The sequence below is a fragment of the Aotus nancymaae genome, unplaced genomic scaffold (assembly GCF_030222135.1).
Source record: "Aotus nancymaae isolate 86718 unplaced genomic scaffold, 86718_ANA_hifiasm-v0.15.2.pri h1tg000053l, whole genome shotgun sequence".
NCBI classification, from domain to species: Eukaryota; Metazoa; Chordata; class Mammalia; order Primates; family Aotidae; genus Aotus; species Aotus nancymaae.
Genome location: NW_026988467.1, coordinates 3530720 through 3556053, shown reverse-complemented (window position 1 = coordinate 3556053; position 25334 = coordinate 3530720). Strand labels below are relative to the sequence as shown.

Genomic DNA, 25334 nt, shown 5'->3' with positions numbered 1-25334 from the left:
TTCCGTGAGCAGCCTAGTAGCCGTTTTCGGGCGATTTTGAGAAGCCACAAGAAGAGCCCCATTTCTACATTTAGTTATTGTGATCCTCCTTGAATTACACCACAAGAGACCCTAACAGCTGCTAAAAATACAAAAATGAGCTGAGTGTGGTGGCAGGTGCCTGTAATCGCAGTTACTTGGGAGACTGAGGCAGGAGGATCGCTTGAACCTGGGAGGTGGAGGTTACAGTGAGCCGAGATCACGCCACTGCACTCCATCTAGCCTGGGCAACAGAGCAAGACTCTTTTTCAAAACAACAACAACACAGATTCCCTGGCCCTTCTCCTGGAGGATTTGCTGCAGCAGGGCTGGGTTGGAACCTAGGAACCTGTATTTTTAGTAACAAGTGCCCTGGGTGGCTCTGATGATTCAGAGGCTTCAGAAACAGCTAGAGTGTGGGTTTGTCTCAATGAATCCAGCAACTGTGCCCTCCCACCCATGTCCCTGGACCTCTCCAGAGCATTGGACACCACTGACCTGGCCACCCTGGGGTCCTCTCATGGGGTTTCAGGCCACCACGCTTTCCAAGTCCTTCATCCTCCCACACTGGTGGGCACCAGGGTGGCTGGGGGAGTGGGCCTGGGCATCTGCATGTTGATTGCACCTGAGTGGTTCTTCCTGCACCAGGGTGAGAACCCTGGAGCTCTGTGGAAGCTCTGCCTCCTCCTCTTTCACCTGCCCCTAAGTGTGGGTGTTCCCCTGAGGTCTGCCCTCACCCTCCTCCCACCTTTTCTCCTGTAAGCTCACCTGACCTCATGGCCTCTGCTCCCGCCTCCAAGTGGCAACTGACAAATTTTCTAATATCCAGCTGTCATTCCTCCCAAACTCCCACAGCCTGTGGCAGCTTCACCTTGGACCTGCTCTTCCTCTGGATTCCCCACCTGCCCATCCTCCTTCTAACTTCTGAAGCTATGTGAATGGTGCCCGAGGCTGTGGCCTGCGCAGCCCTCACCTGACCTGACCTCTCTAGGCCTCTGTCTCCTCCTCCCCAGTGAGATAACGCAGGGATTAGAAATAAACGAAATAGCACAGGGAAGGCCGTGGGCATGTGGGAAGCATTTAAGAAAGATCAGTTACTTTCATAACTTTTATTACATTTACTTTATTGGCTTTATTATTACAGACAGAGAGAATGTTCTGCTCCGTGGAGAACTCAAGCTTTTTTCTCATATCCAGGGGAGCATTTATAAAATAGGATCATGCACTTGACCACAAAGAGCATTTTAATTATAAGTTCCCTAAAGTGAGACCAATTAAGCCTAAGCCTCCTTAACAAGAACATAGTCCCTGGAAAGTAAACACGCCTGCAAATAACTGCAGGTCCAAGAAAAAGTAAAATCTGGACTTATGATTATGTAGAAGATAATGAAAATGGAATACTTCCCATCAAAATCAGGGGAGACAGCTAAAGATGTCCTCAGAGTAAGAGTGACAAACTAGCTGGGCATGGTGGCTCATGCCTGTATGAGGCTAAGGTGGGCGGATCACCTGAGGTCGGGAGTTCAAGACCAGTCTGACCAACATGGAGAAACCCCATCTCTACTAAAAATACAAAATTAGCCAGGTGTGGTGGCACATGCCTGTAATCTCAGCTACTCGGGAAGCTGAGGCAGGAGAATCACTTGAATCCGGGAGATGGAGGTTGCGGTGAGCCGAAATCACACCATTGCACTCCAGCCTGGGCAACAAGAGCGAAACTCCGTATATATATATATTTTTTAAAAAGTGACAAACTTTGAGCTTATTACTTAAAGAGGAAAATTTAAAATACCTAAGTGTTGGAACTGGGAAAAGAAAGTTAACAAAATCCATCCACAGGAAGGAGGCAGAAGGCCTCGGGGCAGGAGCAGCCTGGCTTTATGTCTCCGTTTGGGACACTGGGTCCCTCCTCTCCCCATATCTTGGAGCTGTCCCCCAGCCCCCTACTCGAGTCCCCCAAATCCAAGTCTTACCACCGTAGAACCTGTAACATTTGGGGCATCAGAGCTTGTTCTGCTGTCCTGTCCAAGTCTAAGCACCCTCTGGTTGCAGCCTACTAGGCACTGCCATGGCACTCGGTGTGCAGAATGGGGGTGTGAGGTCATCACGGAGCCCCTTAGCTGGGATGACTCTGCCTCTGCCCAGGCTGGCCACCTGGTCTGTTTTGCCTGCTCTGCCAGCCCCAAGTCACAGTGTGCACACCGGCTCAGGGGAGCAAATGAAAGCCGACAGGGCGAACATGACTGTTGATCGGCCTTGGCAGGGAGCGCTGTCATGGCAGAAAATAGTGGCCAGGATGTCGTGGTATTTGTCAGTCTACAAATAAGTTTATCAGTAAAGAGCCAGGGACCCCGCCAGCTATGGCAGTCTGGGAGGGTCTGGGGAGATGTGCTGGCTGTGCTGGGAGCCCTCCGCCGGTCGCGGTTCCCTCTGCCTGTCGTGGTTGCCTCTGCCCGGTTGCTGTTCCCTCTTCTTTTTTCTGTTCCCTCCACCTGGTCACGGTTCCCTCCCCCTGGTTGCGGTTCCCTCTGCCCGGTTGCGGGTTCCCTCTGCCCGGTTGTGGGTTCCCTCTGCCCGGTTGCGGTTCCCTCTGCCCGGTTGCGGTTCCCTCTGCCCGGTTGCGGTTTCCCTCTGCCCTGTTGCGGTTTCCCTCTGCCCGGTGCTGTTCCCTCTGCCCGGTTGTGGTTCCCTCTGCCCGGTACTGTTCCCTCTGCCCGGTGCTGTTCCCTCTGCCCGGTTACGGTTTCCCTCTGCCCGGTTGCTGTTCCCTCTGCCCGGTTGCTGTTCCCTCTGCCCGGTTGCGGTTTCCCTCTGCCCGGTTGCGGGTTCCCTCTGCCCGGTTGCGGTTCCCTCTGCCCGGTACTGTTCCCTCTGCCCGGTGCTGTTCCCTCTGCCCGGTTGCGGTTTCCCTCTGCCCGGTTGCTGTTCCCTCTGCCCGGTTGCGGTTCCCTCTGCCCGGTTGCGGGTTCCCTCTGCCCGGTTGCGGGTTCCCTCTGCCCGGTTGCGGTTCCCTCTGCCCGGTTGCGGTTCCCTCTGCCCGGTTGCGGTTCCCTCTGCCCGGTTGCGGGTTCCCTCTGCCCGGTTGCGGTTCCCTCTGCCCGGTTGCGGTTCCCTCTGCCCGGTTGCGGTTTCCCTCTGCCCGGTTACGGTTTCCCTCTGCCCGGTTGCTGTTCCCTCTGCCCGGTTGCGGTTCTCTCTGCCCGGTTGCGGTTCCCTCTGCCCGGTTGCTGTTCCCTCTGCCCGGTTACGGTTTCCTCTGCCCGGTTGCGGTTCCCTCTGCCCGGTTGCGGGTTCCCTCTGCCCGGTTGCGGTTCCCTCTGCCCGGTTGCGGTTCCCTCTGTCTGGTTGCGGTTCCTTCTGCCTGGTCACTGTTCCCTCTGCCTGGTTGCGGTTCCCTCTGCCCGGTTGCGGTTTCCCTCTGCCCAGTTGTGGTTCCCTCTGCCCGGTTACGGTTTCCTCTGCCCGGTTGCGGTTCCCTCTGCCCGGTTGCGGGTTCCCTCTGCCCGGTTGCGGTTCCCTCTGCCCGGTTGCGGTTCCCTCTGTCTGGTTGCGGTTCCTTCTGCCTGGTCACTGTTCCCTCTGCCTGGTTGCGGTTCCCTCTGCCCGGTTGCGGTTCCCTCTGCCCGGTTGCGGTTCCCTCTGTCTGGTTGCGGTTCCCTCTGCCCGGTTGCGGTTCCCTCTGCCCGGTTGCGGTTCCCTCTGTCTGGTTGTGGTTCCTTCTGCCTGGTCACTGTTCCCTCTGCCTGGTTGCTGTTCCTCCACCTGGTCACTGTACCCCCTGCCTGGCTGTGGTTCTCTCTGCCTGGTTGCTGGCCCCTCTGCCAGGGTTCCTTCCCTGTACCTGGGTTTCCCAGACAACTGCAAGGCTGCCTGTGTTTTTCTTCAGATCCCTGCAGAAAAGGAAAGAGACCTCTCGTGAGCGTTCTGTATAAATTAGACTGCCCCCACTTAATTTTTGCTCCAAAGCACCATCACTCCTGACACACTTTCCTATGGCCTCTGCGCCCCAGAATGAAAGTAGACACAGTGGGGACCTGTCTGCTCACTGCTGCGTCCCCACTTAGCGCAGGGCCTGGCGTGGAGTCAGCATTCAGGAGCTGAATGACTGGACTGGGAAGAATGAAGGTCCTGCCTGGGAAAGAAGGATGCAGACTCTGTGGGCCCCGTGCAGTCAGCCCCACCCAGAGGAGCATGCCAGGCTGTGCGTGGGCTGTACCTGAGGAACTCGTGATGACCGCTCTCTACCTTGAGAACCAGTGACCAGGCGCCTTCTCTGTGCTGAGCCCCTCCGAGCTCCACCATGGGCGCTGTGGACGAGACACAGCCCTGCTGGTCATGTGGGAGTCAGGCCTTGCGTGGCAAACATCCATGCGAGCGTCCAGCTGCCTGGGAGCCACACACGCCGCCCCGGGTCTTGAGGCCAGGGGACTGCACAGCTTAGCTCCAGACTGCAGGAGGAGCAGAAGAAAGAGGGGGCTGAGAAAACACAGGAAAGGGTGCAAGTGAGGCCTCCGCCACGCCGCTCTTGTTCACTTGGTCTTCTTGGGGCGGTTGTGAAGAAACGATCTTTTGCACCTGCAAGAGGAGTTTTTGTTTTGTTTTGTTTTGTTTGAGACAGAGTCTTGCTCTGTTGCCAGGCGCCAAGCTGGAGTGCAGTGGTGCGATCTCGGCTCACTGCAACCTCCGTCTCCTGGGTTCAAGCACTTCTTCTGCCTCAGCCTCCCGAGTAGCTGGGGCCACAGGCGTGCACCACCACGCCCAACTAATTTTTGTATTTTTTAGTAGAGACAGAGTTTCACCATGGTCTCGATCTCTTGATCTCGTGATCCGCCCGCCTTGGCCTCCCAAGGTGCTGGGATTACAGGTGTCAGCCACCGCGCCCGACCTGGAGGAGTTGACTTTCACTGAAAAATACAAAAGAGGGCACAGTTGTTCTTTTCCAATTCCGTGACCTTGTTTGGCTGGAGCCCCCACTGCTGCATGGGACACAATGCGCCAGACTGGGGGAGAAGGAAGTAAAGAGGTGAACAAAGAGGGCACGTTTCCTACCTTGAGGAACTTCTGGTCTAGGGGAGTCAAGAGGTGAACAAGCAAATGCTTTGGGACATCGCCTTCTTCCTCGTGAAGCTGAGTGGCACTGGCTGCCGTTACATTCCTTCCAGTACTCCCCTTCTAGGATCTTGGTGTTTGAAAACGTCGTTCACCACAGCTGGAGCTCCAAAGAACAGCTTCATGTCCATTCTGATGCTTCCAGGAGGGAGGCGTGGGGACTGGTGAACTTGAACCTTGAACCCCAAGATGGGGTCAACCCTGGGAACCTGGGCCCCTCCTCCCTTGACTGGGCGTGGGGTTCGTGCTGCCCCAGTCCAAGCATCCTACAGGCACCTGTCCCAGGAACTCACTTTCTCCTGCCCACACTGGGTCCTCCTCTCAGCCAGGTCCCTGCTGGTCAGCATGTCATCCTTCTCAAATCATGGGGCACAGACTCCTTTTCAGAAATACAGAGCGTTTGGTTCAGGTCATGCCATGAAGCGTAAGAACGTCCTTCTCTGCCTGGGTATGGGTCAGGTGGGGGCTTTTTTATTTTCTTTTTTTTGATGGTACCTTGTCCAGCCTGTGGTCGCCAGGGGCATTGTGGCAGATACTCACTGACAGCATTTCCCCGTCCGAGTGATGAACACAAACTCGTAAACAGGAGCATCACCTGGACTCTTGGAAGGAAACTGACACCCCACCAAAATGTCTGGGCCTTCCAGGAAGCGACCTTGCTTTGGCAGACTCCAGGCTGAGGCTGTAGCTTCTCACTGGCCTGTCCTTCCTAGGGGTGGGCCTGGAGGCTCGTGCGTAGCTGCAGCCTCCTCTTGCCTGGGCCTCCGTGGAAGTTGGGATGCAGAATCCATCCACCCTTTCTCTGCTTCCTTATTTTGAAAGTGAAGCACTCAAGACCTCCTCCCTTCCCTGCTTCAGACTCTCTAAGAGTGTGAAGAATAAATAGGCGTGGGCAGCTCTTGGCCCTTCTCCCTGGGTCTGTGATGCTCCCAGGCATCCGGGAACCACTTAGTGAATATTCCTCTGTCCATGGTCCCAGCCACAGAGAGGCAGGTTACCGGACCTGGGAGAGAGAGGCCTGGGCCATCTCATGGGCTCTTACTCCAGTGGATCCTCTCAGAACTCCTGTAATTACTAAAGGGTGGGGTATTTAAAACAAGAGGAAGTTACTATCGTTTTCTTAATATAGGAGACTGGTGCCCACACTCCGTCAGTTGGGATTAAATATAGAAATGGGGGCATCTCAGATTGCCGCCCACAGAGCAGACAGCAGCACACGGGCTCTGAGCTGTGAACTGCCGCCTCGGGTTTGCAGGCAAGCCTGACCCAGTCGCCTGCCAGGCCTTCGGAAAAGAAAATGAAGCCTCTATTTTTAAGCCAGTGGACAGATCAATACTTTAAAAAACACAAAACAAAAATCTATAAGCAGTTAAATGTTACAATTTGAAATATCCTTGGTATCTAGCGTGCGTGCATTAGTGGCCAAGAAAGGCTTGCTTTCCCCCCATCATGCTTGAAACGATTGCAGCTCCAAGGACAGCAAGTCCTACAATTTTGTTGTCATCTTTTAAATTACAGATCTTAGATGAGGACGGCCCGCGGTGGACTATAATGTGCCAGAGTTATTTTCCGACGTTGGCAGCACCCGTTGTGCCTGCAGTGGGGGAAATTGATGAGGCTTTTCAGTAGGAACCTGGAAAGAAGCATCTTAGAGGAAACTCGGCACTTGGTATTTTTAATATGGTGGAAGAAAGTGAAAGGGAGACGGTGACTGCCAGCACCAGAAGGCGGGTGGCTCCCTCTGGCAAGGCAGGAGGCCCAGGTGTGCCGTGGTGTCGGGAAAGGCAGGTGTGAAGCAGGCACTGGTTTCCTGGGATTTTTTTATTAAAATTTAGTTTTCTCAACTAACACATTGATTGTAGTGTCTTGTGTGTGCTGTCATAGATACAGGCCTTGTATGGTAACAGTCTTTACACGCAGGCCACGATGGGATGAAAACACGTGGCTTTCTAATGATCTCACTTCTGCAGGGACCGTCTGACCTCATCGTTGTCTCTGGGTGGCAGGTAGCCAGCAGGCTCAGCCCCAGGCCCTCACAGCAAGATGCCCAGGGTTGTGCCTCGCCAGTAGGAGGGAACAGAGGGCTCGACAGCGGTTGAGTGTAATCTTGGTTTTTATGAGATCACTTTCCTCCCCTCTCAGTAGCCACCAGAGTTCAGCTGACAAACAGACCATGGTTTTTACTATGTTTTTCTCAAGTCCTCCGGATCGACACTAGGAAATGCATCTGAGAAGACACAGACCGGGGTGCCTGGAGGTTAAGGCGCTGGTTTCTCGCCAGGTCCTTCTTCTTTAGTGGGTTTCTGCTTCTGCCATCTCTGCCTCAACACTTGCAGGGGCCAAGAGGGAGCCTTCGCTGTTGCAAGGCCAAACACTTGGTTTATGGACCGTCCCTGTTGTTTCCCCCAGAAAGGTTATCTCATGAGTCCTAAAGTTGGCCTTGAGTTGGCCCAGGATCCTACTATGACTTCTCTGGGAGGCGCAGATGGCCTGAAGTGGACGAAGATCCTTCAAGGTGAGATCAGAGCCCTCCTGCCCACTCCCCTGACCATGTCCGTGAGGCTGGCCCAGGTCTTAGGAGACCTCCTTGTCTGCCAGAGTCAGGATGCCCCACTGTCCTAATTTCCTACTGCTTGTGAATCACTGTTCCTGGTGCTTAGAATAAAACTCCAGGTGTTGGGTACAGTCTGGTCATAGACACACATGGTGGGATTACGACAGCCCCCCTGGCCTGGGCCTTAGAATAGCATTGACTCCCTCCACCAAGCTCAGCCCTTCCCGTCGTTGTTACAGCGTTGTTGTTTCAAACATTTCCTGAGTACCAGATGCCAGCTCCATGTTGGGTCAGGGACACAGGGACAGTGAGGCAGGTCCCCACCCAATGCAGGCGTCCAAGTCATGTCACATCATGCAGCGTGGTCTGGGGCTGCTGTGTGGAGCCTGTAGGAGCGTGGGGGTGGCGAAGCGGGCATTCGCGCACCAGGCACTGAACAGCTGCTCACATCTTCCCCTTGAGGTCACTATCCCATGCTTTGGATCCTGCGAGGTTTCCAGTAACGTGGGGTCCCCTGTGGCATCTCATACCAACAAGCTAGCCTTTTGGATAAATGGGGCAAACCCCGGTTTGAAGGAATTGGTTACAATTCCTTCTAATTATTCTCCTATTCTGCTTCCCAGGATGGACAAACAAGGGGTTAATTGTAGGCACTTTCTAAGTTTTGAGCTTTAATTCCAACACAAACCCTTCCTTTCCCTCCTCCCCCCACAACTAAACCACCCTGAGTTGATGACACCAGCTGGTGGCCAGCGCTGCGCACTCTGGGTCTGTGGCTTTGAACTCTCCTTCCTGCAATTATCTTGGGAAGAATTCCACTCCGGACGCAATGTCGCAGGACAGGATGGCGAGGCAGCGTGGCATTGCCTTTGGTGCCCCAAAGTCAGGCCTGGTCCCATCCTACTCCTAGCGGTGTGACTTTGACAGCGCGACTCTGTGTTTCTGGTTCCTGATTTGTAGAATGGAGACAGCGAGGCACCTGCCTCATCAGGTGCTGTCCGGTGAGGACTGGTGCTGGTCATCATGTTTTTGTGGAGAGGGCCTGGCCGTGCGCTAGGATCAGGTGCTGTCTGGTGAGATTCTGTGTTTGTGGACAGGGTCTGGTCAAGTGTCAGAATCAGGTGCTGTCCAGTGAGATTCCGTGTTTGTGGAAAGTGGCCGGCGGCACGTCAGGATCGGGTGCTGTCCGGTGACCCCATGTTGGTCATCCCGTGTTTGTGGAGAGGGGCTGGCTGAGCGTCAGGATCGGGTGCTGTCCAGTGAGATTCCATGTTTGTGGAGAGGGGCAGGCCATGCATCAGGCCCTCTGGCTGCCCCAGTGAACAAAGTTCATGGCTCATGGCACTGACCTTGCAGCCGAGTTCCTCCATGTGACATGCTTGGCCATCTGGGCTTCCCCAGCAGTGCCAGCCACTACCCTCGGCATCCAGTTCACAGCCCCAGCAGCATTGGGCCCTGTGTCCACGTGTCCTCCTGGCTCCTGATGCTGGGCTTTGGTGGTCCTTCCTTCCTTTGTTTGTCTCTCAAAACCTCCTGCTTGTCCCTGCTTCGTTTGTTCCCAGGAGGACCCTGACTATCTGCTGGCTGGCGACCTATCTCCACCTCAGGAAGGCCATACCTCGTGCACTTTTGGTCATAAATTTCTCACATACTCCAGTTAACAATGGGTCCCCCAGCACACACAGTCCTGCTAGAATCCTGTCTCGTCGACATTCTTGTGCTCAGCTGTTGTCAATCACCAGGTTGGCATATTGGCATTTTCTGAATATAAGCAGTCAGCGTTTCACGGCGAACGCGGCTGGTCCTGACCCCCATTGGAGGCTGACAGCGCTTCTGCTGGCTGCCCAGGGCAGTATTTAGAGTCAGTCTGCGGGAAATGCTGTGGAATTCTGTGGCACACCCGTGCTGGCTGTGTGTGTGTGAGCAGGGCCACTGGTCCCCCTGTTGTGGTCACGAGTCAGCTTCTTTATGAGGCAGATCAACCAGGAAGAACTCAGTCTGTGGGCTCCAGCTTTGCCTCTGCTGAGCACCCCAAACACATGCACACACATGCCACAAACACACACATGCCACAAACACACACACACACTCTCTCTCTCTGAAGCCATGACCTAGTGCCTAGTCAGGAGGTGACCACGTGGGTCTCTGTGTCTCTGTGTTTGGCGCCTGGTAAGGGGAGGCCGGCTGTGCTCTGGATCCCTCCTTTGCCCACCTGAGCCAGGTGAGTGGGGTTCTCAGCCAGCACTCACCTGGTGTTCTGAGCTATTTCATTTTTCTTTCCTTTTCTGTTCAGACTCCAAATCTCAGATCTGTCCCCAAAGTCCTAAATTAAATTAGTGTTCAGCTCAACAGATGTCTACTGAGTCCCCACGTCCCATGGTAGCAGCTGCCATTGCTGAGCGGCCACATGGCCCGTCCTGTTTGCTCCTCAGTCACCTTGCCTGTGGGCGCTGTCACCTCCTCTGCCTGACAGACCCAGAGCCCATGGCCCGGGGAGGAGAACCTGCCTGCCCAAATTCACCCAGCCAGAGTGGCAGAGGTGATGGGACTCACTCCCGCCAGAGCCTCTGAGGGGACTCACATGCTCTCGACAGGGACAGGGGCTCAAGCCCCTTCAGGCGTGGGTGATGGGGCAGAGAGGGATGCACACTAGGCCTCATTCCAGACTCTATCCTGAGCCACACTGTGGTGGGGGCACACTCACAGCTGGGTGTGGTTAATTCAGAAGCTGAGGCTGCCCCCTCCACGGAGGCCCTCGATATTGACACATGGGTGATCCTATTCTGTTTTGTGTTTTCACCTCCTTGCCATCCTGGGCTAGGGACCTGGCCCGACCGTCCTCTACTCTGCCAAGCCTGGGCATGCTGGGCCTTTATGGAGGCCCCTTGCCATGGGGGAGAGACCCAGGAGAGCCTGGTGGTGGCTTAGCCAGGCTGCACCTGTTTCTAATAATAACGTAAAATCACCTTGCAGAACTGTGAGAGCCAAGCCACCTGAAGCCCGGAGGTGCCCTTCCCTGCCTGGCACCCAGAGCAGCATCTTATTTGCCTGGGGGAGAAAATCTGGTGCCTAGGATTCTTTCCTCTGCCAAACAGCTACTTTCCCAGCGTTTCACCTGTGCTCTTTCTTTAGAATCGGACCTCTATGTGACTTAGGGCCTCCATTGTTCATTTGACAATGGGGATGCTGATTGAAAAACGGGGATGCAGCTGGGTACGGTGGCTCACACCTGTAATCTCAGCACTTTGGGAGGCTGAGGTGGTTGCATCACTTGTGGTCAGGAGTTCGAGACCAGCCTGGCCAACATGGTGAAAACCCATCTCCACTAATAATATAAAAATTAGCTGGGCATGGTGACAGGCACCTATAATCCCAGCTACTCAGAAGGGTGAGGCAGGAGAATCGCTTGAACCCAGGAGGTGGAGGTTGCAGTGAGCCGAGATCGCACCACTGCATTCCAGCATGGGTGACAGAGAGAGACTTCATCTCAAAAAGAAAATAAAAAAGAAAGATGGGATACTGATGTCCCCAGCACAGGTTGAGCCAAACAGATGCGCCAGGTCTTTGAAAGGACAGGCGGAAGTGCAGTGAATGTGAACGTGGCCCCTCCTCCCCTCACCTGTCCTACCTCATTTAGCAGGATCGTCTTTCAGGTCCCGTGAGAAAAGTCATGGTAATAAAACCATAATGCTTTAATCAATAACACTCATGTCTGTGTTTTAGCTTTTTATTTTGGGAATGGGCAGATATACACAAAAGCAGAGTATAGAGCATCCCAAGCCCCGGCGTGTTCATCTCACAGCACCAGCAATGGGCAGCACCTGCCGGTTCCTGCCTCACCTCTTTCCCGCTGCAGTATTTTGAAGCAGAGCCCAGATAGTGTATCTAAAATACAACTTCCTACCTTGAACCCCCACAATAGCTCTATCACATCCTCCCAAATACACTTGTAAGTCCTTAATATCATCAAATACCCAATCAGTGTTCACATCTCCCCAGTTGCTGATCTTTTTGTCCAGTTGGTAGAGTCCAGATGCACACAAGATGCATGCCTCTCCTTAGGCGGATGTGTTTCTTGAAGAATGGGATCCCCGTGGGGGGCACTAGGCAGGAGCCGAGCAGCAGGGGGCCCTGGCTGGTCTCTGACTGGGGCCTCCACTAATTCTGCTCTTTCCAGCTTTACCTGCTGGATGCTATGGGCATTTGATTCCCACCTTAAATGTGACTCTGTACAAGCCTGGTTTTCACTTGTGGGATGGAGTCTGGTTTCCTGCCTCCCTCTGGATTTACTGGAACATTCTGTGTCCTTGGCCGGGTGCAGTGGCTCACACCTGTAAATCCCAGCACTTTGGGAGGCTGAGGTAGGCAGATCACCTGACGTCAGGAATTCGAGACCAGCCCTGGACAACATGTCGAAACCCCATCTCTACTAAAACCACAAAAATTACCTGGGTGTGGTGGCATGCATCTGTAATCCCAGTTACTAGGGAGGCAGAGGCAGGAGAATTAGTTGAACCTGGGAGGTGGGGATTGCAGTGAGCTGAGATCACGCCACTGTGTACTCCAGCCTTGGTGACAGAGCGAGACTTTGTCTCAAAAAGAAATCATTCTGTATCCTAGGGTGAATGCACATACCTTTCTAAAATTTCTAGTAGCTATTAAGTTGGTTAATATCACTTTGCTGCTTTTATAAGTCAAATGTGGTTGACTATTGGCAATTTCATGTAGTTCAACCTAAGAAAAGGTATGATTTAAGTTGTTAAGTGAAATAAGAGCCAGGAGCAGTGGCTCACTTTACCCCTGTAATCCCCGCACTTTGGGAGGCTGCAGCGGGAGGATCACTCGAGCTCAGGAGTTTGAGATCAGCTTGGGCAATATAGTGAGACCCTTTCTCTACAAAAAAAAAAATAAAATAAATTTAAAAGTTAAAAAATGAAATAATTGTAATATATGTGTTGTACGGGGGGGTGGAGGACCAGTGTGTGCACAGTGGTAGTCTGTCAAATAAGAGAGACTGAGCAAAAGCAGACATCTGCAGCCTGAGGCTTGCCTTGGCCTTGGCCTTATAGGATTCTTTCAGTGAGTCTCTGTTTCTTTTATATAACAGCTGTAGTAAGGATGATTCACATACCACACAATTCACCTATTGAAAGTGTACTGGCCTGGCTCGGTGGCATGCCTGTAGTCACAGCACTGTGGGAGGTGAGGTGGGCAGATTGCTTCAGCCCAGGAGTTCAAGGCCAGCCTGGGCAACATAGCAAGACCCCATCTACAAAAAATACAAAAATTAGCCAGGTGTGGTAATATGTGCCTGTCATCTCAGCTACTTGGGAGGCTGAAGTAGGAGGATCACCTGATCCTGGGGATGTTGAGGCTGCAGTGAGCTGAGATCGCACCACTGCTCTCTAACCTGGGTGACAAAGTGAGCCCCTGTCTCAGAAATAAAGTGTTCAAGTTGTTGATTTTTTTGTATATTCAGAGTTGTGCAACTATTATTGCCATCAGTTTTAGAACATTATCATGTCTCCTAAAGAGACCCTGTACCCATTCGCACTAACTCCCATTTCCCCCAATCCCTTATCCCCAGGGAACCACTAAACTACCCTCTGTCTGCGGGGATTTGCCTATTCTGGGCTTTTCCTATAAATGGCAGCATACAGAGTGTGGTCTCTAGTGTCTAGCTTCTTTTGCTTTGCGTAGCGTTTTCAAGGTTCATGCCTAGTGCAGCGTGTATCGTTCCATCGTACGGAAGGGCCACATTTTGTTTCTCCATTCGTCATTGATGGACCTCTGAGTTGCTTCCACTTTTTGGCTGTGATGTGTACATGCTGCTGTGAAATCTCTGTACAAGTTTCTGTTGAACATGTATTTCTTTTGGGCATATTCCTGGGATTGGAGTTGCTAGGTCATATGGTCCCTCTGTGTTTAGCCTCTTAGGAACCTTCAAACTGTTTCCAAAGCACCTGCACCATCTTTCAGTCCCGCTGGCAGTGGAGGAGCGTTCCGGTTTCCCCACATCCTCACCAGCACTTGTTCTGTGACTTTAGGATCACAGCTGTCCCAGCTGACATTGTAACAAAACCTTCCAGCAATATGGGATATCTGTAGAGGACAGGGAAAGGGCTGTTTTGTTAGTGGCTTGGCGTATCAGCCATGGTTGTTTTTTTCAAAAGCTCCTGAGGAAGCCCCGCGTGGCGTGTAAGCACAGCGCGTGTGGTCCAGCACCCTGCACCCCTGCCAGCCTCAGCCCTTGCTGGAGGCTAGTGAGAGGGGAGGGCTTAACTTGTGACTTGTTTCCAGGATGTGAAATGGTCTCCCCCGCCTCCGTGTCTCATCTGCCGAATGCCCCTTTCTCCGCAGGTGTGACCATGAAGCTCATGGACGAGGTCGCTGGGATTGTGGCTGCACGCCACTGCAAGACCAACATCGTCACAGCTTCTGTGGACGCCATTAATTTTCACGACAAGATCAGAAAAGGTAACCACTCTTCTGGCAAAGAGGAGGGAGGCAGTGCCCTTCGGCCGCTCGGGTCCCTGTGCCAGTTAGTCTTCTGTTCACACCCAGGGCCACGTGGGCCTCGGTGTGTGCCCATCTGCCCCAGGGAATGGGAACCTGAGGTTTCTTGCCTTGTCCTTGCTGTTTATTGACATGATGTTTCAATCTGGTAAAGTCCACGACTCAGATATGATGGGGCTGTTATCTTCCTAAAGACTTGCCTAAACTCACCTCTGAAAACGCTCCACAGACAGAGCTCCGGGAAGGTCCTATGCCTACAGCTGCTGTGACCCTGGACACCAAACCTCGCAACAGCGCGTTTCATTTTGGGAGAGAAATTAATGATTCATGATGTAGGCAGTGGCAGGATCAGTACAGAAAAGCCCGCAGGAGCCCCTCCTGGTCCAGCCCTGCCCACGCCACCCAGGGCAGTGCTGGCGTTGGGTGGTTTTTCCCCATGACAAAAATCCAATCCCAGCCACCTGGCCCCGCCTGGAAATGGTGCCTGCTGCCCCTGGGGTGCATGTGCCAGCTCAGGAGGCCAGGCCTCCGCAGTTTGTATGAGCAGGGGTCACCACGCATGTCTCACATTACCGCTCTCTGCAAAAGTAAAGTGAAGTGCCCCCGACACATGGTGATTTCTGTCAGTGTCACGGCTCCTGAGATGAGGCCGCACACTGTGCAGCCCCTGCCGCAGCCCTGCCTTGAAGGCCGAGGGTGGTGTCAGCATCATCAGGGCCTGGTGCTGACTCTGAGGACAACTCCTCATTAAAGCAGCTCGTGGGAGGAGCTGTCCGCTGAGACCAGCCCCTTGTCCTGAGAGGCGACTGAGTGAAAGAAGTGCAAGTTTGGGTCTCCTCGCCACGGCTCCTGCCCACCAGAGCCCAAGCAGGGGCTGCCCAGCCCTGGTGCTCCCTCTGGCAGCTGCTACCGCAGAACACGCCTGGCAATGGGCAGCCCAGGACTGAGCAGAAGCACCTGAGATTGGAACAGTGGAGGGTTGGCTCCCTCCCTGGAATGACGGAGAGCAGGTGGGCTGGCACATTTTGGATTTTGGGTGCTCTGGGGTGAAGAGAAGGATGGTCTGTGCCATTGCGCCTCTCCACTTTGCAGAAGCCCCCCCTTTTTTTTTTCTGTGACATGGTCTCACTCTGTCCCCCAGGCTAGAGTGCAGTGGTGTAATCTCTGCTCACTGCAGCCTTGAACTCTCATGCTCAAGCAGTCCTCCCACCTCAGCCTCCCAGGTAGCTGAGACTACAGGCATGCACCACCACAACCAGCTAATTTTTGTATTTTGCATTTTTTGTAGAGACAGTGGCTCACTCAGAATCTTTTTTTTTTTGAAACCGTTTCACTCTTGTTGCCGAGGCTGGAGTGCAATGGTGTGATCTCAGCTTACTGCAACCTCCATATCCCAGGTTCAAGCGATTTTCCTGCCTCAGCCTCCCGAATACCTGGGATTACAGGCGTGCCACTGCACCCAACTAACTTTTCGTATTTTTAATAGAGACAGGGTATCACCATGTTGGCTAGGCTGTTCTTGAACTCCCGGCCTCATGTGATCCACCCGCCTTGACTTCCCAAAGTGCTGGGATTACAGGAGTAAGCCACAACACCCAGTCTCAGAATCTTTTCTTGACTGATAGATGTTTGCCTCAAACATAGACCACAATGTCATTTTAGTATCTGCCCAAAACAAGCAGTTCCAAACAAGTGTTTCAGCTTGTCCCCCACAGCCCTGCGTGCAGTGCGCAGCGGTGCGTGACCCTGCAGGAGAATCTGTGGCATCATATTCCATGCCATTGCTTCTAGGACTCCTGCCTGGGTAAGTCACTATTAGGGCTACCTTGTGAAATACAGCCGCAAAGTACATAGTGGGAAAAGTGCGTGCATTCCACAGGACTCTCCATCCTCAGTTGTCCCTGAGTGTCCTTGGAGAACCATCAGGAGAGGAATAGACTTTCCAGGATGGTCATTCTGTTTCCTAAATGTCAGCCCAGTCATCAGATGTTCTCTGCGTAAAGCTCAGTGAAGCACCCAAAGAATGAAAAGGCAAGAGCTTCGTTAGAAATGAGGAAGCCATTAAAGGGGGAACCCTCTCCCAAAGTCCCCACCTTGCCGGACGCAGCGGCTCACACCTGTAATCCCAGCACTTTGGGAGGCCGAAGTGGGTGGATCACTTGAGTCCAGGAGTTTGAGACCAGCCTGGCCAACATGGTGAAACCCCGTCTCTACTAAAAACACAAAAATTAGTCAGGCGTGGTGGCAGGCGCCTGTAAACCCAGCTACTTGGGAGGATGAGGCACGAGAGTCGCTGGAACCTGGGAGGTAGAGGCTGCAATGAGCCAAGATCGCACCACTGCACTCCAGCCTGGCCGACAGTGAGGCTGTGTCTCAAAAACAAAACAAAACAAAGTCCCCACCCTCAACTCCTTGTGCAACCGGAAATAACTTTTAAGGGAGAGTGTTAGGGGGTGCATTGTGGTTCTTCGTCAATAGGAATGATTAATTTTGAGGGAAAATCAGGAACCATAGTCCGAAGCGAATGCTTTTTCCAGGAATTAGCTTAGCAGCCTAGAAGGCTTCTGGGGCAACTCACACGAGGAGCTGCTTTGACAGGCTTTCTGCAAGGCTACATTTCTTCTAAAACAGGAGGGGACCTTCACTTTCAGAAGCCAGAATTTCTGGCAGGACATTCGCTTGGATTGGCTTCCTTCATGCGGTGAGGGTGCGGGGCAGGCTGGGTGAGGCTCGCCTGATTCCCACTGTCCTGAGCCACACCCAGGGCCTGGCAGTGGGCCCCCCAGGCCCCCACCTAGTCTCAGCTTTGGCCAGGGCCTCCTGGGTGAAACCTTGGGCTCCTTACCAGGAACAGAGAGACCCTTGTTGTTTTCTTAGATGACATCTTGTTTTGTGTATAGAATTTGGGCCAAACTGAAATAGCAGCCTTGGAATCTGGCCTGTTTCTGTGCCAGTGTCCTCCAGGGCCTATTGGACGCTGTCGCATCCAGGGGCTGTTGGATGCTGTCACACTCGTGTGTTGTTTTCCAGAGGATTGTCGCACCTGCCGGGTTGTTTCCAGGGAGGCGAGGGCTGTGCTGGCTGAGCAGGGCCAGTGTTGTCAGAGCAGGGTTGTTAGGCTCGCCCCTCAGACACTGCGCCTCAGATCAGCTCACTGCCTCCCACGCTTGCCCCTCAGTAGGGAAACAGAGCAAGGCTGTGGGGGGAGGCGTGGCCCCTGCTGGCTCTGGGTTCTGGGTGACACTGGGCAGGTGTGTGACAAACCGCAGGGGGCCGGCCTCACGGTTCCCATGTGACTTTCTCACGGACTCTGCTGGGTCTGCTGTACACCCTTGAGCCCCACGCCTGCCTCTCGCTTCGGCCACACCACGAAGGAGGCCTCGAGGGCCAGACCCTGCTGCCGGGGCAGGGGTACACATTATTATGGATTGTCCGAGTCCATGTCAGGAGCCCGGGGAGCTGCTGGCAGGCACAGAAGCCTCACCTTGGGTTGCATGCGGCACCCGGCAGAGCTTTGTGCTGTAGAGAACGGGTGTTGCTTTCTGGTGGGCTCCGAACAACCAACATCTGCTCGCCCCCAGTTCTAGAGGCCACAGTTCTGAAACCAAAGTGTCAACAGGGCCAAGGTCCCTCCGAGGTCTTCAGGGGAGGATTCGTCCCCACTTCTCCCAGCTTCTGGGAGCAGCAGCTGTTCCGTGACATTGCTTGGCTTGTGGCTGTGTCACTCCGGTCTGTCTCTGTGGTCACAAGGCCTCCTCCTCTGTGTGTCTTTCCTCTTCTGTCTCTTACAAGGACACTTGTCATAGGATTCACGACACACCTGGAGAATCCAGGGCGATCTCATCTCAGGGCCTTTTGCTTAATTATACCTGCTAAGACCTTTCTTCCAAGAAGGCCGCATCCCGAGGTTGTGAGTAGATGTGTCATTTGGGGACTCACTACAAACACTTTGTCTCCGTAACTCATGTAGATACTAGCTCACTTCCACATTTTTTTTTTTTTTTTTGAGATGGAGTTTTGCTCTTGTTACCCAGGCTGGAGTGCAATGGTGCGATCTCGGCTCACCGCAACCTCCGCCTCCTGGGTTCAGGCAATTCTCCTGCCTCAGCTTCCTGAGTAGCTGGGATTACAGGCACGCGCCACCATGCCCAGCTAATTTTTTGTATTTTTAGTAGAGACGGGGTTTCACCATGTTGACCAGGATGGTCTCGATCTCTTGACCTCGTGATCCACCCGCCTCGGCCTCCCAAAGTGCTGGGATTACAGCCGCGTGCCACCACGCCCTGCTAATTTTTTGTATTTTAGTAGAAACAGGGTTTTACCATGTTGGCCAGGATGGTCTCAATCTCCTGAACTCATGATCCGCCCACCTCGGCCTCCCAAAGTGCTGGTATTACAGGCGTGAGCCACCGCGCCCGGCCATCACTTCCACTTTGATAAAATCATGAACTTGTCAAATCCCCTCTGGGATTCACCAGCCCCAGGCTGCCTCTATCTCTGTGGATGTGGGACCTGTCCTTGTGAGACCCAGCGTGAAATTGACATCAGCCTGGAGAAGGGGCCAATCTGAGGAATGCAGGGGGAGTGACCCCAGCAGGCCCCCAAGGACCCCGCACTTTAGAGAAGAGCAGCATACACCTGGGCAGGGGACTGGCCCCGGCCCCTGACTCCAGAGAGCAGCCCCACTAGAGCCAAATGAGAGGCTCTACAGTAGCAGGCCTCGGGGCTATGATGAAGGGCTGGGGCCTTTCCTCTGAGTGGCGGGGAGCTGGGATCAGTGTCAGAAGTGGGAATGGATGTGACGTCTCCTCCACAAGCACCAGGAAGCAGTGGTTTTGTAATGACAGGAAATAGTCACACAGACCAAGGAGTTGCAGTTCTTTGTTTTGGAGCATTGTGTTAGTATTAATTCAACCTTAAGTATAAATTCAATCAGCATAAGGATTACTTTCAAAATTGTATGTTTATGGAAAAGGTGCTGGTGCCAGGTGGACCGGGCACATCCGGGCGGGTGGAGCCTGAGGGCACAGCAGGGCCGTGGCAGCAGTTCACAGCCTGTGCCCCTCATGTGAAAAGCCCTGAGAGCCCACTGGTCCCCTGGGAGGGGACCCCCTACCTCCCACAGGCTGATCTGCCACAGTGGGGAAAAGCCCAGGAATTGAGACCCATTGCCAGTCATGTGGCCTCTGAGTTTCCTGGGGCTGCTGTAACATTTCCATACACAGTAGCTTAAAATAGCCCGCACTCACTCTCCCATGATTTTGGAGGTCAGAAGTCTAAGGCAAGTCCGCAGGCTGCATCCCACCAGGAGGCTTGAGGGAAGAATCTGAGTCTCACCTTTCCCAGCTTCTGAGGCTGCCTACGTTCCTCAGCTCATGGCCCCCACCATCCTCCAGCCTCTGCTAACATCATCCCATCCCCCTCTTGTTCTGACACTCCTGCGTCCTCTCATAGGACCCCTGTGATTATATCAGGCCCACCCAGGTACCCCAGAATAATCTTCCCATCTCAAGGGCAGTCAATTAGTCAATGTCTGCAGAGTCTGCTTTGCCACATGAGGTCACAGGTGCCATGGATTCGGGTGTGGGCATCTTTTGGGAGCACATTATCCTGTCTTAGCAGATGGAAGGTAGCTTTCTGATGTGCCCATTTCAGCATATTTTATCAGAAAAGAAGCTGGGGCTGAGCACAGTTGATCACACCTGTAGTTTTGGCTACTTAGGATGCTATGATAGGAGGATTGCTTAAGTCCGGGAGTTCGAGTCAGCCTAGGCAACACAGTGAGACTCCTGTCTCTTTAAAAACAAAATGAAAAAACAGCCTGGTCACAGGTGCTCATGCTTGTAATTCCAATACTTTGGGAGGCTGAGGCGGGAGGATCACTTGAGCCCTCGAGTTTGAGACCACACTGGGCAACATGGTCAGACCCCATCTCTACAAAAGATTTAAAAATTATCTGGGCTACTGAGGAGAGAGGATCACATGAGCCCAGAAGGTGAAGGCTTCAGTGAGCTGTGATTGTACCACTGCACTCAGCGTGGGTGACAGAGTGAGACCTTGTCTCAATTTAAAAAACAAAAACAGGCTGGGCGCGGTGGTTCACGCCTGTAATCCCAGCACTTTGGAAGGCCGAGGTGGGTGGATCACGAGGTCAAGAGATTGAGACCATCCTGGTCAACATGGTGAAAACCCGTCTCCACTAAAAATACAAAAAATTAGCTGGGCATGGTGGCGCGTGCCTGTAATCCCAGCTACTCAGGAGGCTGAGGCAGGAGAATTGCCTGAACCCAGGAGGCGGAGGTTGTGGTGAGCCGAGATCGCGCCATTGCCCTTCAGCCTGGGTAACAAGAGCGAAACTCTGTCTCAAAAAAAAAAAAAAAAAAAAAAAAACCCAGGCTGGGGGCATGGTTGCTCACGCCTGTAATTCCAGCACTTTGGGTGGCTGAGGCAGTCGGATCACCTGAGGTCAGGAGTTTGAGACCAGCCTGGCTAATATGGTGAGATCCCGTCTCTACTAAAAATACAAAAATTAGCTAGGCATGGTGGCACACATCTGTAATTCAAGCTACTTAGGAGGCTGAGGTAGGAGAATCGCTTGAACCTAGGAGGCAGATGTTGCAGTGAGCTGAGATCGTACCACTGTACTCCACCCTGAACGACAGAGTGAGACTCTGTCTCAAAAAAAAAAAAAAAACAAACTAGCAACAACAAAAAAAAACAGTGGGAACGTGGAATGGAGAAGCCAGACCTGAGGGGTGGATTTTTCAGGTAGGAAGTGCTTTGCTTTCTCTCCTTCAGCCTCTTGTAGAACTGCCTCCTTGGGAGAGTGATGTTTTGTGTGACATCAGCCAAGTGCCAGGCCCCGTAGCTGTGGCCTGCCCTCTTGCTCGGGTAGGGTGTCTCTCAGGAAGTTACATGGGCAGCTTTGTGTCATCCAGACATTGGCTCAGGGGTCAGGAGATAACAGTTTCAGCCACGAAGGGCATGTGCGTAGGAGAAAATTACAAACTTGGGGCACTTTCCAGGGCTGGGAGAGGACTCACCAGCTGCCACAGAGGCCACTGCCACCCTGCCACAGGCCCAGCTCTCTTGGTTGCAAATTTGGCATTTACGTCATGAACCAGACTCTTCCAGGATGCCCCGCGCTTGCCTAGACCACAGAGGGCCACCTCTGTTAGCCTCGCCCCTCACCAGCCCAACCCAGCACCACCTTCACTGTCACAGCCTTTTGGTGCCAGGGACCTGATGTTCTTCTGCTCATAGCCTCCATGGCTGCCCATGACACGCCACACGCCACATTCAACTTGAGCCACTCCATCTGGCACTTCAGGTCAGCCAGGACAGGCTGCCACTTGTCATAGCTGTCCCCTTCTACCTGTGCACCAACTGGCACGGCCAAGCACTTACAGGGTCCTTAGCAGGTGTGTGCCGAGTAAAACTCTCACCAGGTAGTTGGAGCGAAGGAAGGAGCGCTTCATCCGTGGATCTCTTGGGAAAATGGGAAGTAGCGCTGAGGCCTCCTGCCTCGTGCAACTGCTCACCCAGCAAAGGCACGTGGAGTTCCCCAGGCCAGCAACGGAGTCGGTGCCAGGGAGCCGAGGGCCACCACAGGCCAGAGCCCGCACCCAGGGACCAGCACAGAGGAAGGCATATGGAGCCTGCTGGCACCCACAGAGCGGGAGAGCCCCCCACCCCCCTAGGCAAGCAGAAGAGCCCCCGATGGGAACTTCGGGGTCACTTGCTCTGTGAGACATTAAAATGCCCAGAGCCAACCGGTGTGGAAAAGTTACATCGTTACCTTCAGCGTAATAGTTTTGGAAGTACTTGGTAAGAAAATCTAAAGTTGATGTTTTCTTGGGGAGAAACAATCTCCACTATTAGGGTAAAAAATATAGAATCTTCTAGAAAAGGCCTTGGGGTGTGTTACGTAAGAAATACGAAGTCAGTTCACTGTTTCCAGGCTTTTCTTACGAACGTTAACGGCCACAGCTCTTTTTGGAGTGTAAACGCTGAGCTGTTCCTAAACTTTGAAACACTTGGCAACCTCTCAGTCTTGCTAACAGCTATTTTTTTTTTATTATTTTGTTTTCTTTTCCAAATCCCTGGCATACTGCTGAAATCTGGCTGCCGCCGCCCCTGGAGAGACGCCCGTCTGTCGGGGGAGTCAGGCTGGGGCACCTGCCAGCGCTCACGGGCTGCGCCACTCCAGGCAGGCTCAACAATTACTTAAAAACAGAAAGCGGCTGTAATTCACAATTCAGCCCACTACAGGCACCGATATATTTAACTCTACCTAATACACTTGATGCCAGGCGTTGTGCTGTGTGCTCCATACCATTTACTTCTCACACAGCCCAGTGAGACAGGGACGATCGCTGTCTCTGTTTTTCCCATTTGGAAGCTGCAATTCCGAGGGGTTAAGGAAGCTGTTCACGGCCACGGAGCTGGTTCCAGGTGGGGCTGGGAGGGCAGACCCAGCAGTTGGTCTCTGGGACCAGAGCTCTGCGCCCATGCTTTGGTGTCCCCAACGGCCTGGCCTGAACACCACCTGGCCTCCATCGTCAGGAGTTGGAGACCAGCCTGGAGTGTGAGTGACGAAGCTCGACCCTCATTGATCACGTGCGGCTCCAGCCATCTTTGAGTCCTGCCCTGAACTGCGGGGTGACTGCGGCTGCTCCCTGGGCACATGTGCAGGAACTCCGGGCTCTCAGTCTGCTTGAAATGCATCATTAAGGGCTCCCACAGTTAGCAGGCTCAGGCCCCAAGGAAGACACTGCCGAGTGGTGTCCCTCCCATCGGCCTCAGCCCGGGGGCCCTTCTCGCTGCTGAATTCAGAGGCTAAGACAGACACTACCATCTCCAGCCTGCCTGTGCTGCTGTCTTAAAGTCCTTGTCCTAATCAAATCTGCAAAGTCCTTTTTGCTATATAAGGTCACATGTTCACAGGTTCAAATTAGGATGGGGACATCTCTGAGGGTCGTTGTTCTGTCTACCTTAGTGGCTAGTTAATCCCACCTGACATAGAGGCAGCCAGGCAGGGCTCAGCCACCTGTGCGCTCTGCTTCCCCCTCTGCCAAGCTGTGTGCACAGGCAGGGGCCCTGGAGAGGGAGAAGGGCCTCCTCAGCCCTGGGTGGTTTCAAGGCAGCAGGAGAGAAAATGCCCTGTCGCCCTGTCCCAGGCCCCTTCAGCCACAGACACGGGGCCCCTGGGAGGTTTGGGAGAAGGGAGTAGAGACAGTGAGCCTTCTGCTCCCCCAGCCTCTCGGAGTGTTTGCACTGGAACCAAGGGCTGGAGGGACCTTATGGACTGGGATCCTGTGAGCACAGCCGAGCCCCGCCTCTTAGACCACGCTCATGTTGTGGGGGTGCCTGCAGGGTCAGCACAGAACGCACAGCCAGACCTCAGTGTCGGAGCTGCTACAACCGCTCACCTACTGGAGCTCAGGCAGCATGGGAAGGGTTTTTTTTTTTTTTTAAGGCTTCAAGAGCTGAAAACATAGAAACTCCCTTACCGATGCTCATCGTACTCAGTTGGACAGCACTGGAAGTGGCTTCTTGCCTAGTGTAAATGTGTCTCCTGAGAAAAAGCAAACCACAGGGAGTGATTTATTTAAATGTTGCTTCTCACCTGTAATTCCAGCACTTTGGGAGGCCAAGGCGGGTGGATTACGAGGTCAGGAGTTTGAGACCAGCCTGGCCAACATAGCAAAACCCCGTCTCTACTAAAAATACAAAAATTAGTCGGGTGTGGTGGCTCACATCTGTAGTCCCAGCTACTTGGGAGGCTGAGGCAAGAGGATCGCTTGAACCTGAGAGGAGGAGGTGGCAGACTCCAGCCTGGGTGACACAGTGAGACTCTGTCTCAGAAAAAAAAAAGTCGTTTTTTATTACCTTGTATGATTCCTTTTACCTCCTGCAAGGCTCTCCAACAGAGCCTCTGGGGCAAACTCAGGCCCCACCCCAAATTATTGTCCTGGTCCTATGTTATGTGATATAATGAATGTGGGCAGTTGACATCAGTGTGGCTACAGAGCAAGGATAGAACCACATGGATTGACTGTGTCTCCTTTAAAAATGTGGAGGAAGTGGCCAGGCGCGGTGGCACACACCTGTAATCCCAGCGCTTTGGGAGGCCGAGGCAGGCAGATCACCTGAGGTCAGGAGTTTGAGACCATCCTGACCAACATGGTTAAACCCTGTCTCTATTAAAAATACAAAAATTAGCCGGGTGTGGTGGTGGGCATCTGTAATCCCAGCTACTTGGGAGGCTGAGATGGGAGAATCGCTTGAACGCGGGAGGCGGAGGTTACAATGAGCCACGATCATGCCGCTGCACTCCAGCCTGGGCAACAAAGAGCAAAGCTTCATCTCAAAAAAAAAAATGTGGAGGAAGTTACCCCAAAATGCTCAGGAGGCCTGTGGAGCCCCTGATGGAGAGCCACTGTGAGTGGGTCGTGGCTGGGTCTCCCGCTCCCCTGCTTCTCCGAAGCTGGGTGCATATGGAAAGCATTTGCAGATGAGGAACCTGAAACACAGTGCAGTCTCCTGGCCTGCCCTTGCTCAGTGGCCAAGCCTGGATTCAAGCCCAGGCTCCTCTGACTCCAAGGCTGTGGACCTCAGGGCTCCTCCCGTGCGACTGCATAGCCTCTGGAGACTGTGGCCTTGACAGGTATTTACTCCAGGTGCTTGAAGAGTCCTGCCTTTCCTGATGAGACACTTTGTCATGAGCGTCTGGCTTCATCAGGGCCCTGGCTGCTGTTTCTGCTAGAGAGGCTCAGAGAGGACCAGGCGCTTCCCTGCTGGCCGCCTCCCCCAGAATTAAGCAAGCACCCACACCTGTGCTAGGCGGGCGCTGATGCCCCGCTCTGAGGGAGATGCTCTTCTTGGTTAATCCATTTTTCTCCTCGAGCTGGTCCCACCCATCTTTTAAATAAACCAGCCACTTCGACTGCTGGTGCATTTGGACGAACGACGTGGTAGGGTCATCCCAAGGCAGCGCCTCGGCTCGTGGGCTGATTGTCAGGACCAGGGGATCTTTTTGTCCCCACGGAGCCCTCCGAGTCTTGGCTGCCTCATCATGGCAGAGCCTGGCACTGTGTGGGGTTGTGTTTGCTTTGGTGGTTTCTGAGACAGGTGC

The 25334-nt window shown here is 53.5% G+C and overlaps 1 protein-coding gene across 4 annotated transcripts in view; it reads left to right on the top strand.

Annotated features, from left to right (window-relative positions):
• ACOT7 (acyl-CoA thioesterase 7) overlaps positions 1 to 25334 on the top strand; it is a 121985-nt gene that overhangs the window by 76141 nt on the left and 20510 nt on the right. For all 4 annotated transcript variants that reach the window (XM_064363175.1, XM_064363174.1, XM_064363176.1 and 1 more), the window contains exon 7: positions 14042 to 14158. In XM_064363175.1, the coding sequence (XP_064219245.1) occupies positions 14042 to 14158 (117 nt within the window). The remainder of the gene's footprint in view (positions 1 to 14041; positions 14159 to 25334) is intronic.